Source organism: Ziziphus jujuba, chromosome 6 (assembly GCF_031755915.1).
Source record: "Ziziphus jujuba cultivar Dongzao chromosome 6, ASM3175591v1".
NCBI lineage: Eukaryota > Viridiplantae > Streptophyta > Magnoliopsida > Rosales > Rhamnaceae > Ziziphus > Ziziphus jujuba.
The window spans coordinates 8071957-8086164 of NC_083384.1; the positions used below are offsets into that span (position 1 = coordinate 8071957).

Here is a 14208-nt window from a genome sequence, read left to right on the forward strand (position 1 = left end):
CTAAAATTAAAGCTTGATGATTCCTGCAGTAACAAAATAAAATTGATGTTCTTTGTCATGGAATTGTTTGTAAATTTTGAACATCTTTTTTCTTTCTTTCCGCGAATAAAAAAGGCTGGAAGGGTAGTTGTTGGTATACCCGTGCAGCCCCGAGCGGTTGAGCTTTTGATTTAAACAATGGGGGAGCTGGAGCTTGAATTTTTGCTCTCTTGGTAAGAGTCAAGTTCTATGTTTTTGCTTCTTTCTGTGAATTTTTCCAATATCAATGGCTGCAAATTGTGATACGACTTTTTGGTTATACAGCGACAATTCGTTATAACCGATCCTTTTGCTGCAAATCAATGTAATTGCTTGCATTGCAAGCATTTATTTCGGAATACTTGGACTTTCAAGGTCTAAAAGGGTGGCGTTTACTTTTCATTAATTCTTTTAAGCATCTCATTAATTGCTTAATTCTTTTCTTTAAAAAAAAAAAAGAATTAAAAATAAAAAAAGCGACGATCAGGTCAGAAAGGAAAGGAAAAGAAAATAAAAAATTGGTTTTATAATATATTCAGAAGGGTATAGATAGGCTAAAATAATAATAGATTTTCTACTCTTGATAAAATTAAGATAATTCCTATGAAACTGATTAACCAAGGATCAACATGGAAGAAACAACAAATTTGTCTGTTTTCATTAACCCCAAAAACAATCTTAGCATTAATTACCCGTAGGAGAATATAAATTATCCACATTTGAGAAAAGTCCAATCAAGCCCAAACAAAGTCCAATCAAAACCCCATCACAGTACATGACAACATTGGGCCCCCGGTATCTCGGTCCCACAAAACCATTCTATCTCTCTATCTCTCTATCAATTCCACGTGTACCAATACATTCCGTTGATCTCACAGTCTGTGTCCACCAGTCTAAAACCTCACTCAGCAGCCGTAAAAGGGGTGAGGGAGCGTGAAGACCACGTGCTTGGCCCGCCAATACGACCCAATCGGAGTCTTCGGCTCAAATCCAGCTGGCTGGGCGCGGCTCGGCTAGGCTAGGCTTAGCCATTTCCTCGATCCAATAAGCTTCTCAATCGCCTCTTATAAGCTTTGTGGCGTACGACGCGCTTGCTCTCTCCTCCACAGCCTCTCTCTTTTTCTTTCTTTTTCATCAGAGATTAACAAGAAGACTATGTTTATCCTATCTGCTGCTACGCCTTCCACATTCTCTACTATCTCATCGTCTAGGGTTCCATTTGCATCTTCTTCTTCGTCTTCGAAGTTGTTTGCTGTTTCTTTCGCACAGAGTTTGCGAAATCCTCTTTCTTGTCCTTGTTTGGTTTACTCTTTGAAGCTACGTGCTATGGCCAAGATGGTTAAGGATAAGGAATCATCGTTTTCGTCGTCGTCTGCGGCGGCTTCGGCGGCGTCTGAGAGTGGTGTCTCTCCGCTTGCTATCAGTTCGGAATGGAAAGAGAGTAATCGTTCACGGACTTTTCTTAATGCTGCTTCTGAAGAAGGTATGTTTTAGTGTTTGGTTTCTGAGAAAAAAAAAAATTTGAAAAAAGAAAGTTGTTTACTTCTCTTTTTTAGCTTAACGAGATTCTATGTTTAGTAATTTCTATTTTTCTTTTTTTTATCTTGAAATTTTTTTTTATTAGTTTTTAAATGGCGTAGTCTTTTGCTTTAATGAAATTGTGATACGCCTATTTTCTTGCTTTATTCTAACACCTTTTTTTTTTTGGTTTTTTGGCCCTTACAAATAAATATTCGTATAAAAATAATAAAACTGGTAAACAAAATAAATTGAGGAATTGGAAGGAAATGAAATTGTGATACGCCTCTTCTTCTTTTCTTTTCTTTTTTTTCTTTCCTTTTTTTCGGAGTTGAATAGTCGTACCAGGCTTGGATGCTATGTAGTTACTTGAATGGAGGTTTTACTTGTCTGAGTGTGTTTAGTCATGCAAATCACGCTGAGTTAATGGCGTGGTATTTCTTTTTTATTATTTTTAAATCTCTATTTTGCTTCTTTATCATGTTTGGATTCAAATGATTTTTATAATCCTTTTTTCATACGTGGTGTTTGTTTTTAATTATTTTGTTTAAGCTAATGCTATGGGATTTTGTGACAATAAAGAGTTTTTGTTTTTGGCTGTTATGTGGATTTGGTCTAAGAGGGAGAATCTTATTTAGAAGTGGATCAAAGTCCACTAATTTTTGGAAGAGAATGGATTTTTTGTGAAACAAGTGGAAAAAGAATTGATATTTTGTTTTTGTACGAAGGAATTTATTAAATTACGTCAACTGATTACAGAAGTTGAAGGAACCTGGTATTCTAATTGCATATGCCTCAATATATGAATGGTGATTAAAAACGTAATTTTCTTAGTAAGTGGCCTTTTGTTTTTAATCGCATTTTGCTTTTCAATGTCTTACTATAACTTTATAGATTAGATGGTGTAATAAATTTTAGTCAACCCGACCATTTACTGGGTTCCTTTTTCCAGTCATCAAATTGTCAGTACTCTGTTTAGAAAAGTTAATGTGCATTGTTGCTTATTGGTAGGATCTTAATGACATTTAAATGGTATAATTACTTTGAGATTTGTGGTTGCTACTTGCAAATTGGTCATATCAGAGGGGTATGTATGCTTACTTTATCATTATTTATATAATTTTTTTTTTTTAAAAAGGAATTTTAAAAAGATAAATACTACACATTTTTGGAAGACTTACTGTTATTGATCGGCTGCTGTGGTTTGAAATCTTAAACAATGATAGTCATATGTAATTCTGGAAGATTCTATAAAAGTTTTGAGTATCTTGCTTGTCTGAAATTCTTTCAAAGATTCAGGTGTATTGCTGTTTCTTAGTAGGTTTCATTTGAATTCTTTGAATGCTTTAATGTTTTTTTACTTGTCTTATTTGGGTGGTTAAGATCATAATTTATGATTTTGACTCTCAGCTTTGGATTTTGAGAATAAGATTTCCTTTTTTTTTTTTTCCTCCCCTTAGAACTAAAATTCCCATTGGCAGGTTTTGCATTGAAACTTGTCAAAAAGTAAAAAATTGAAAATTAGGAAATCATAAACTGGGAAAAACTCATGCAAATTTTTTTGAAGCTCTAGATCTGTCTTGGTGAACATTTTTAGAACTTTAGAGTGTGATCAGCTGAGTTGATAGAAATAATAATAAAGAAGAAGATATATTCTGCTAAAAATTTTTGAGAATTAGCCACTCATGTAATTGGTTTTTAACATAACTGGAGCTGCTTTGAAATCCAGTTTGAGAGTACTCTAAGTCCAAGTCATGTATAGATCTAATTTGTCTTTTCATTATTTTGTCTCCTTAGTAGTTACTTCTGGATGTTTTTGTAGAAAATTGTAGTTGAATAATCGGCTCTTTCAAAAAAAAAGTACTTTGTGAAAGAAAGCAGTTCTTTAAAAGGAAAGAATATGGTGAAGCAGCTACTTTGAAACGCATAGAGAAGGTGATAATATGTTTAAAATACTATAAATACAGCTTTGTCAATGGAAAATTCTAATTTTTTTTTTTTTTAAGAAGAATTATCAATTGCCAAAAAAAAAAAATTATTGCTCTACAATCATAACACAGCTCTTTATTTTGTCATAAAATTTCAATTTAAATTTGGATAGTTAGGTGTCATTAGTTTTGTCGATTTATGTTGAGAATTTATCGGCAGAGATACTTTCTGGAATCAAGAAGGAAGCAGAAGAAGGAAGACTTCCTTCAAATGTTGCTGCAGGGATGGAAGAATTATATCAGAATTATAAAAATGCTGTAATATTTATTGTTAAACTCATTTTTTATTTTACGTATTTAGATGTGTAGGCAACGCTATTTATAGTTTTTTATGCTATTTACATTTTATTTTATTGTTATGCTATTTACACATCGTCTCACATATAGGCCTATCCAACAATGGGACAGTAATTGGAGGTCATGTGCAGCATATTAAATTAACACAAATAGGGGTTAACGAGATTTTAACTCAGAATAATTAGGCAAGTAGACTCTGATATCAAGAAACAATTTGCATTTTATTTATGGCTGCATCATTGGTTAAGTTTCAGATTTTTGATTGTCGTTGCAAGTAATTACCAGTCTTTTGCAGTGTTAACGAAGACTACTAAAGTTAAGATTAGTTCATCATAAATCCAATCTCAAGATCTTCTTATCTTGGATAATCATAAGATTTGCACATCTATATGCATTTTATATAATATACCTATCTGTCTTTCTGGAATGTAGACAAATTTTCTGCTATTTTATTCACATGCTCTCTTGCTTCAGATTTTCCAAAGTGGGAATCCTAATGCAGATGAGATTGTGTTTTCAAATATGACTGCTGCACTTGATCGTATTTTCTTGGATGTAGAGGTAAAATTGGACATTATTTTCTGTGTCACAATTCTAATAACTTATGTATATTCAGCACAACATTTGATGTAACTTTAAGAATATTTAGCATGTATGAAATTCAATTTTCAGGAGCCATTTGTGTTCGCGCCATATCACAAAGCATTGCGGGAGCCTTTCGACTACTATATGTTTGGTCAAAATTACATTCGACCTTTAGTTGATTTCAGGTTAGTTAAGGTTTCCATCTCCATGTGGTTGTAATACTTATGGTTAACTGCATGTTGTGTCTGTAATGATGCATTTATTTGTATAATCTATCTTTTCTAAATGAATCCATGTCATCTCAATTATGACAAACCAATTTTGAAATCAAACTGTATGAATGAACATGTCACTTAATGCAATCCTGTATTAACCTCTGTTCTGTATTCTCAAATATTTGGGCCATGCTCTAATTATTCCAAGACAAATGATGTAAGAAAGATGAATGTGAGTAGGACGTAGGATTAGCATTATGGTTAGATTGTTTTCTATTAAAATATCCTTTTGTATAGTCGCTCATTGAAGATTTTCAATGTAGTAAAGAATTTGGGTGAATTATGAACGGCTTAGTATTCTCCTAATCAAACTGGCATTTTTATTGATAGGTAGTCCAACTTGCTGTTTGCACAGGTTAAAATTAACTATTAAGACAATTTGAACTTTGGAGGGTCCAATCTGGCTTGAATTAGGGCCGATTGATGGTACAAGTAATTTGGCCTCTGGGTTGTAAAACATTATGGTGACAAATACTTATTTTCAGGTTAGTCACTAAAAAATACATAATGTGACAGCGTTTTATGTAGGTAACTAGTTAATATGGATCAGGCTTTCATAGCTTCTTCGAGTGTTTCATTCATTTTTATCATAATTGATTGATTATAAAAGAGTTTTTATGGTATTTGTTTTACCATCATCATTATTATTGTCTCTGTTATATTTTTAAGCTTTTTGTTGTCAAGTCATTGTACTTCTTGTTATTCAATGATTGTCTTTGTCATTCTCACTCTCCCCCCATTCTCTTTCCTGTTCTCTCCACTTTTTGCATTTACTTTGTCCCCCTAATTAATGCTTAATATCCAATTATCATACTCAGACCTAGATTTAGAAACTTGAATAAATACCACAAAGAAATTATTTATGTTTGCAGCTGTAAATGAATATGAACCATTTCCTTCGGGAAATCAAGACTTAAATCAGGAAAAAGAGGTTCATTTCTTTTATGGAATTTTTATAACTGGACTGAAGCTTATAGTAAGTGGAAGCTAATCGAGGTGTAATTTGTCTGCAACTGTCTTTTTCTTCCCTGAACTGAGAGGAATCATAATCATGAATCGGCTTGATTTATGATCTACTTCTGTAATTTGTCTATTTTACTATATGCATTCAGTTTGGCTACTTCATTTGTACTGGACAAACAAACTTAAACATTTTCTTTCCAAACCTTTTATGTTATTTTTTTAATTCTGATCTTTGAGGTGGTTTATTATACCCGTAACCTAGTCTAAAAAGAGTGAAAATTTTTATGATTCTAGGTTATTCTATTTGCAAAAGGAAGTCATGTGCCTTATGTCAAGATAATGTCAGTTTCCCTACAATTTAATCTTTTCCCTGCCCTGAAGTTTTGATTTTCTTTCGTGCAGGAACTCATATGTTGGCAACATCTCCATTTTCAATGAAATGGAAGAGAAGCTTAAGGAGGTGCCTATCCTGAGTAATTCTATTTTGTTTACAGAATTTTTCTGGCCTAACTGCTAAACATTTTGAAAATTTGATGAGTAAAGTTAAGCATTGGTAGTTAGACATGAACGCTTGTACTTGAATATACATGTGGCAACTTAGGTTTAGGTTAGCAAGTTATTTATGTTTTTTGGATGTAAAGTGGACAGGAGGGTAGGGGTAATAATAAAAGCAAATTAGTCCTTTTATTGGTAGCATCCTCATTGGTCAGTTGCTTTATTCTAGCATTACACTTTTTCTTTGGTAACCATAGTGTGACATTGGAGTGGAACTGTGACTACCATACTAAACTGGTTCAAGCGTTATATGGGGATTAGATATTCAGGATTTGGCTACGCCTGCATACTAGTTGTCAAAATTGTGGTCCAATTTAAGTTTTCTGACACTTGATCGGCTTGGATGGTATGACTTAGATGCTTTTGTTGTTGTGCAATATGCCAGATGCATTGTTCTTTGAGTTCGAGGAAATATGTTCTTCCTCTTAACATAAATTCTTAACCAAGTGATCAGAGAGATGATAAAACAAGTTGAAGTACTTTCTGTTGTGTTCTGAAAAGAAAAGAAAGAAGTGACTTTTGTGGTATAATTGGTTCTTCTTTTACTACTGATTGCAGGGTCACAACATCATTCTGATTTCAAACCACCAAACTGAAGCAGATCCTGCTGTCATTTCCTTGTTGCTTGAAACAACAAACCCACATATTGCTGAAAACATGGTGAACTGGTCTTTCGTTTCTTTGTTCTACTCTACCAAGAAAACTAGTGCTTTTTTAATTGCTGGCATAACTAAACTTTACATTATGTGCTACAGATCTATGTTGCTGGAGATAGGGTTGTGACCGATCCGCTTTGCAAGCCATTTAGCATTGGAAGGTGCTTGTGAGATTTTAAGATATGTTTTATGATGTTATGGTTTTGTATCACTTCTAAATGATTAATTGATAAGATTTTTCATTATGTACTTTTTCAGGAATCTTGTTTGTGTGTACTCAAAAAAACACATGTTTGATGTTCCTGAGCTTGCTGAGATGAAAAGAAAAGCAAATACCCGAAGTTTGAAGGAAATGGCTTTGCTTTTGAGGTGCCTTTATTAGAATTTTATTTATTTCCTTTTGGGATTTTGCACTCTGTATTGTTCAGGGATCTTACTTCTGGCATACTGTATTTCCTGTCCAAAACGTTTCAAAATGTGAACCTTGAGCTCTTTGGTGAAAAAGCATTTCCTTCTTCTGAAAAAGAATTGGTATCAGGACAAGGACAGGGGGATTATAATGATACCATTATAATGATCTTACTCCTGGTTTGAATGCTGAGGAATGCATATCATGCTTTTATGTTATTATTTTCATTTTTTTCTTTCTGTGTATGCCAGAGAGTGTTGTTGAATAATATATTAGATCATTCAGCTAGGCGGTTCATGGGCACTCCTGACGTATGATGTTTCTAGTTTCATAGACCCCTCGAACTTACATAACAATATTGCATCAAACCAGACTAGTACAAAATTGCATTTCCTTGTTTGACTTAGGGAGTCATCATCCAGGCTTTATCAATAGTAGTAGTAGGCTGTAAAAACAATCTTAGGTAGTGTTGGCAGTCTGGTTTATTGTTAGTAAACTGTAAACTGTCTGTTTATCCTTCCACTTCAGTTGAGTGCCTTATTTGTTATGTAATCCTCCTTGTTTATGTGATTGACATCTTCTGGTGTGGTAGTTAGTCCTTATTATTCTTTATACTCTGAATCTGTATGGTTTTGATTTGTTATTGATATCCAGTCCCCTGACAGAACATATTTAACTGTAGGGGTGGGTCACAACTTATATGGATTGCACCAAGTGGTGGTAGGGATCGACCAGATCCGGTAACTGAAGAGTGGCATCCAGTAAGTGTTTTTTACCCTCAGTTTTGTTATATATGTAGACAAAGAACATGTAATGGCTAGACTATCTTTTTAAGTACAATAATGTCGGAGGTCCTATCTTTTGGTTCTATTTATGCTTCCTACAAGTTGTTTTATGCCAGGATGAAGTTGTGAAAAACATTTCTTTTTGGAAGGTAGAAAATGGGGTTGAAAAACAATCCACTCTATTTGGTCACAGGAATTTTTCCAAATATGTGAAGAGCTTATTGTGCCTTAAAAGTTAGAATAACACTGCAGAGAATTAAACAAAACAAGAAAAGAAAAGAGTTTCTTTGGTCTTCAGCCTAGTTCCATCAGTTCACCCCATAAACTCACATTTAATTGGTCCTGAAGATAGCAATGTTTTAGTAATCTGCATCTGTGGTTCTCGTCATTTCTTATTTCTATAAATTAAACAGCAACTTCATTTTGATGATGCCATTAAAATCCCTTCATACTGATATAAGGGGGTCAGGCTCCCTTTGATGCTTCTTCAGTGGACAACATGAGAAGGCTTGCAGAACATGCTGGTGTTCCAGGGCATATATATCCATTGGCATTGTTGTGTTACAATATCATGCCGCCTCCACCCCAGGTATAGCATTTCTCAGACTTGGTCTCTCTGGTAATACTTTCATCTTCTATTTTCCATTTTTTTTTTTTTTTTCCTTCTTTTCTCCCAGGTAGAAAAAGATGTTGGAGAGAAAAGATTGATATCCTTTCATGGGGTTGGACTATCAGTGGCACCTGAAGTCAACTTCTCTGAAATTTCTGCTTCCTGTAAAACATCTGAAGAGGTTGGTTCCACTTAATACGCTGATCTTTTACCTCCCTGGTTTACATGAATAGATCCACATGCTAGTATTTTATGTTGGTGTAGCCCTTATCAGAAGACAATCTGTGCACTTAAAATCAACGAGTCAAATTTGCACTCCATAATTGTCTTGGTTGCATTTTGTTGTCATAGATGATCATAAGCATTGGCTGTTTATGTAGTACTTTCTCTCTTTGTAGTTAGAACTTGAAAGGATGATTAGAGTGACGATGCTATTATTTAGTTTCTTCAACAGGAAGGTACCCTTTTCAAGAAATCTAGGTAGTTAGTATATTTGGTCAGTTTTGACTGTACCAAAGAAAAAAGAGGGAGGGTAGAGACAGCAAAGAGTATGGGGTCATGATATTTACTTGTGCTAGAAATACAGTTGGAAACAAGCCTTCAAGGACATGGCTTCAAAATTGTAAATATCATGTTTTCTATGGTTATTACCTTATTATAATTGTGAATATCATGTATTCCTCCTCGAGTATGATGAAGGTGTAACATCCAAGGGATGTTCTGGTCCTCTTTAAAGTTCCATGTTTCTTGTTTGTATGTATACTAGGTTTAGTTAAAATAGTCAGACCAGTAATTTGTAGAAGTCATGTCTATTGCTTCCACTTTAATTACTCTAAATGTTGTGGCTATCCTCTGCAACAGGCCGGGCAGGTCTACACACAAGCACTCTACAATTCTGTTAATGAGCAATACAATGTGCTGAAATCTGCTGTACATGGCAAGCAAGGACTACATGCATCAACTCCAGCTGTATCTTTGTCACAGCTGTGGAACTAATCAGTCTTTTTGTACCTATTTCTTACTGAACCGCTTTCACAATCAGGTATTCTCCTAGCGGAAATCTTCGATAATGAATTTGAGATGCTTTGTTGATAAATATAACATATGCAGACGCATACATAACATAGACGTAAATAGACCTGTAGACCATACGTTTGTATTTAATCTTGTTTTAAGAATCATGAACTGCCTGAAGAATCTGGGTGTTGAAAGCTTTTTCCAATTGTAAGTTTGCACGTTTTATGAGATTTACAACAATTTTTTTTTTCCTGGTTTATGGATTTTGCTTAAAATTTAAGGCAGCATTATTGTAGCAATGTTGAAGGTTTTCCAATGTCCACATATATAATTTTTCTTCTTCCTTTTCTCGCTTTCCCATGAATCACAGATACTCTTTTTTCTTCTATTTCCTAATAAAGATATACAAAATGAAAACCAAAAGAAAAGGATGAATATTCATCTCTTTGAGGATGTGGTTACTGCACTGGGGCAGCTCCTCGTTCCCAAGCCTAATGTAAATATGAATTCGTATATTGAACTAAAGTGCTTTTGTTCGTATCCTGAAAATGACACATAATGATACTCTGCCAAGTCCAGAGAAGAGGTAGAGAGAAACTCTGAATAACTTTCATTTATATATTTCTACGTTTTGTAATATTGATGCTTTATTAACTTTTATATGTTAATTAGTTTGATTTTGATTTCTTTTAGAGTATACATTTTTGACGATTCTCTCGGCTCCTTGGGAATAAGTCGCTGATAGAAGAAGCCCATTTTCTCTATAACCAGCTGAATTCTTCAAATGCTCGAGCTGTCACGGAAGCTTCAACGTTAACGGTGATCTGTACAGATGGAACCATTGAAAAAGCAAGAAATTTCACATGAATATTGTATTCAATTTCTTTGTATTTTTTTTTTTTTTTTCATAGATATATTTTAAGCACAATTGTATAAGTTCTTTCATGTTTAGAATGACAATCGCAACTTTTTAGGTTTACCTATTGTACCTGGAATTATTCAGTGACTAAGCTAATTGTATTCGTATGGGTCATTCCTGTTCCCTTTTTCTTTTAATTTTCAAGTACCATTCTCAAATGTTGCAGCCATGAAGAAAGGAAAAGGAAAGACTAGAAAATTAACTTATAAAAATTTGATGGAAATTAAATACGTCTCTTATAGCTTGAAAAATTATTAACTATGTAAGCATGAAAAATATTTTTTTACTCCATATGACCGCCATATTCTTTGTCGAAAGAAGAATTGAATAAAAGACAGCTGAAGTTAAAACTCAAATTGAATCATTGCCCATTTTGCATTAAGATATATCCAAAAACATAATTACAAGATGGATGAAGAATAATGGGATGGATGGTAGATAAACTTAGATTATTTCAATACAACAAAAGTATATGTACACATAATTTTAGAATTTTTATTCTATTGGACGATGCTCATTTCACCAACTAATCATCTACTAAATTCTTCTTTTACGTTCTACCGATATTAGCAGGAGGTTGACGATCATGTAAAGTAGAAAATTACCAACTATATGCATAGACATACACACAGCTTTTTTTTTTTTTTTTTCTTTTTTTATTGGTGAATACACACAGCTTATTTATATGACATTAATGTTGAAACTTGAAATTATATGGAAAAAAAAAGGGGCATTGCATCTAATAGTGAAGATGAATATTATTTTGAGCATGCACTTGTATTGTAGTAGTCTTGGCTCCTTCGGTTTTGGGTTTAGCTGGTAGACTTTTGCGTACGATCGAAACGCTTCAGAAAATAATCCTCTTCCGTACTTGTATGCTATTTTTGCTATCCCACCTTTTTTTGCCATTGTCCATATATATTATTCTTTCTTAACCCCATCACTACACATTTTAAGAAATAAAATCAATATAATTATTCCTAGCTTCAATATTGAATTAATATTCAAATTTGATGTTTTATTTACAAGTATCTTAAATAGACCACAAATACATTGATTGGGTAGAAATATATATTCACTCACACACATATATTATTAGAGAATGTGAGAAAGAGAATTAGCTTACATGTTTCATCAGTAACCTCAGTTAGCTCACAAGCTGAGGTTTCATCGGAGATGAGAATTAAGACAAGAAAGACATGCCCAATTCGAAGCTGGTGGAATACATTTAGCTTTAAGCACACCATTTTAATTTCTTTACAATAAAATTGTATGTTATAAGTACAGCTTCCTCTTTTTACCCAAAGAAAAAAAAAAAAAAAAAAAAAAAAAGTACAGCTTCCTCTGCTATATTTCCTTATTGTACAGGTAATGGATAAGTAGTACTAGTGCTCACGTGATTCTTTGTATATATGTGACATTTATAGGGGTGAGAGAGATTTATCGAAAAAAAAAATTTATATATATATATATGGGCCCCCGCGGAGGTTGGGGGGCGGGCGGGGGCGGACAACAGGGAGAGAGTTGTCTCAAAACCAACTCTATGATAAATTTTGTTTTTTGAAAAAGAAGGATTGAGGACACGTGGTTCAATATTTTCTCAATTACAATTAAGAGACTCATTTATAAATTATAATTTTATACATATAGATTGAAGACAATTGAAAATGACCAAGTTTTGGTACTTTTTGTTTGATTAATACTGTTCAATTTTGTTTTCTGAAAATTCACCCAAAAAAAAAATTCGTTTACTGAAAATTGTATGGAAATGTACGTATTTTACTGTATGAAAAAACAAGTGGCGCAATGAAATGTACTTTATATACTTTTTCTGCATTGGTAATTTTGTTGCTTTTAAAGGATTCAGAGAATGAGTACCTTTTTTTAATTTGAAATACTTAATTCTAACAGTCAATTGCATGTGTCCTTTGAGAACGTTAGCAGATATTAAAAAACAATAATAATAATAATAATAATAATAATCAATCCGTATAATTTTTTTATGCTGAAATAATCATTTTGTAGAATTTTTTTTTTTTTTTTTTTTTTGGTAAATAAAGACAATTCATTGCACAAGCCACAAAAGCACCTCCCAAGGAGGGAAGGAATTACAAAGAGAGGTTACTTCCAAGAGCATCAATGGCTAACAAGCACGAAATGTTCCTAGGAAAAGTACCAGAGTTACAAGCATTCAAATCAAAAGAGGCTCCTATCTGAAGGGCTTTCTTGGCTAGCAAGTCAGCCACTTTATTTGAATTTCTAGAATTCCAAGACAATTACCGGTTCTCATTTTCAAAAATAAATCTGAGGAAAATGATATCATATCTTGTTTCCCATACCATAGGATCTTCCATGGAAAGAATATCATTCACATCTTCTCTGCAGTCCAAAGACCAGTAAAGAGCTCTCCATAACCTCCTCTCAGCCACTTCAGCAACCCACGATAAATCTTTCACCTCAATCTCCATAGGGGAACCGTAGCAAATTCGCTTAGCATCATAAAACATGACATCCCCCTTCCAGTCTCTAACCACAAAAGCAATCCCAGGTTGATCATTACAGAAGGCAACGTCAAAGTTGATTTTCCACCAGCCTTTAGGAGGGGGAGTCCACCGATCCTTAAAACTACTAGCTTGAGTTTTGCCTGCCTCTTCCAGAATTAAAAATTCATCTAGAAGTAAATCAAAATGATAAACAGATCCTGACTGTGGGTAAAGTCAGAGAAAATCTTTTCATTTCTACAAAACCAAGTAAAATAAAGCAAAGTGGACAGGAAGATGGTAAATGCTCTCTTATCTTTGCCTTGACTACCCCCAACTACAAATGGATTGATACACATCTCCACCAGCTCCTTAATGTTGGACATCTGCCAATTCTCAAGTCCGCACCCCCACTTACTAGCAAAAGCTAGTCTTCTGATAAAGTGGCAATCTTTGAAAATGTGCAGCACCGTTTCCTCTTTGTCTTCGCACCAAACACAATTGCGATCTCATTTTCCTAATCTAGCAAAATCAGCTCTCTTGTAGGATAACATTGGCCAGCACTCTCCATAAGATCATTTTGAGACGTTCGTGAATCTTAAGATTCCAGAGTCTTTTCCAAATATCCTCAGCATCTCTATCGTACGCATCCCTACACATGAGTTCATAGCAACTTTTGACCGTAAACCTACCTTCCTTATTTCCTCTCCACAAGAGTTTGTCTCTACAGCTAACTCGAGGCCAAGCGATCTGTAAGATAGCTTCAGCAGAAACCGAGTTAAAAAGATGATGAATTTCAGGTCCTTTCCATTGATTAGTACACTCATCACGAAGCTCGAAAACTCTCCTCTATCTACAAACATCTGTTCCAGTCCTTCTGATAGGGCTTTTTAAATCTAAATCTGGTGGCCATGGGTCCTTCCAAATATCTATAGCCGAACCATCTCCAATTTGGAAGCATGAACCTTTTCTTATGACTTTCCTAGTTTTGATGATTCCTTGCCAAACCCACAAAGCCCTTTTTTTAAGTTTATAACCAAAAAAAGACTCATTGCGTAGATACTTCGCCTTCATTAGCCGGATCCATAGGCTATCTTCTACACAGGCTATTTTCCAATCGAGTTTTGCAACAA

The 14208-nt window shown here is 34.1% G+C and overlaps 1 protein-coding gene across 4 annotated transcripts; it reads left to right on the forward strand.

Annotated features, from left to right (window-relative positions):
* Positions 1–1066: 1066 nt before the first annotated feature.
* Positions 1067–10709, forward strand: LOC107411917 (glycerol-3-phosphate acyltransferase ATS12, chloroplastic). Of its 4 annotated transcripts, none has more exons than XR_007237939.2 (14): positions 1067–1501; positions 3685–3782; positions 4296–4382; positions 4494–4591; positions 6047–6104; positions 6758–6859; positions 6955–7016; positions 7114–7224; positions 7947–8025; positions 8519–8638; positions 8727–8840; positions 9521–9701; positions 10078–10262; positions 10370–10709. XR_007237939.2 is itself a non-coding variant. In XM_016019593.4 (13 exons), the coding sequence occupies exons 1-12, from the start codon at positions 1174–1176 to the stop codon at positions 9653–9655; spliced, it is 1392 nt and encodes a 463-aa protein (XP_015875079.3). In that variant the 5' UTR covers positions 1076–1173; the 3' UTR covers positions 9656–9701; positions 10370–10709. The 4 variants fall into 4 exon arrangements, 1 of the variants encoding a protein (XP_015875079.3); XR_007237938.2 differs by having other exon boundaries at positions 1068–1501; positions 10047–10262; XR_003054642.3 differs by having other exon boundaries at positions 1070–1501; positions 9521–10262.
* The last annotated feature ends 3499 nt before the right edge of the window (positions 10710–14208 follow it).

What these genes read in the sequence shown, in the direction of transcription:
- LOC107411917 (XM_016019593.4), top strand. Translation starts at nt 1,174, where the DNA reads ATGTTTATCCTATCTGCTGCTACGCCTTCCACATTCTCTACTATCTCA. An exon ending in AAGCCATTTAGCATTGGAAG is followed by an intron (nt 7,017 to 7,113) that starts GTGCTTGTGAGA and finishes GTACTTTTTCAG; the next exon opens with GAATCTTGTTTGTGTGTACT. An exon ending in TCATGCCGCCTCCACCCCAG is followed by an intron (nt 8,639 to 8,726) that starts GTATAGCATTTC and finishes CTTTTCTCCCAG; the next exon opens with GTAGAAAAAGATGTTGGAGA.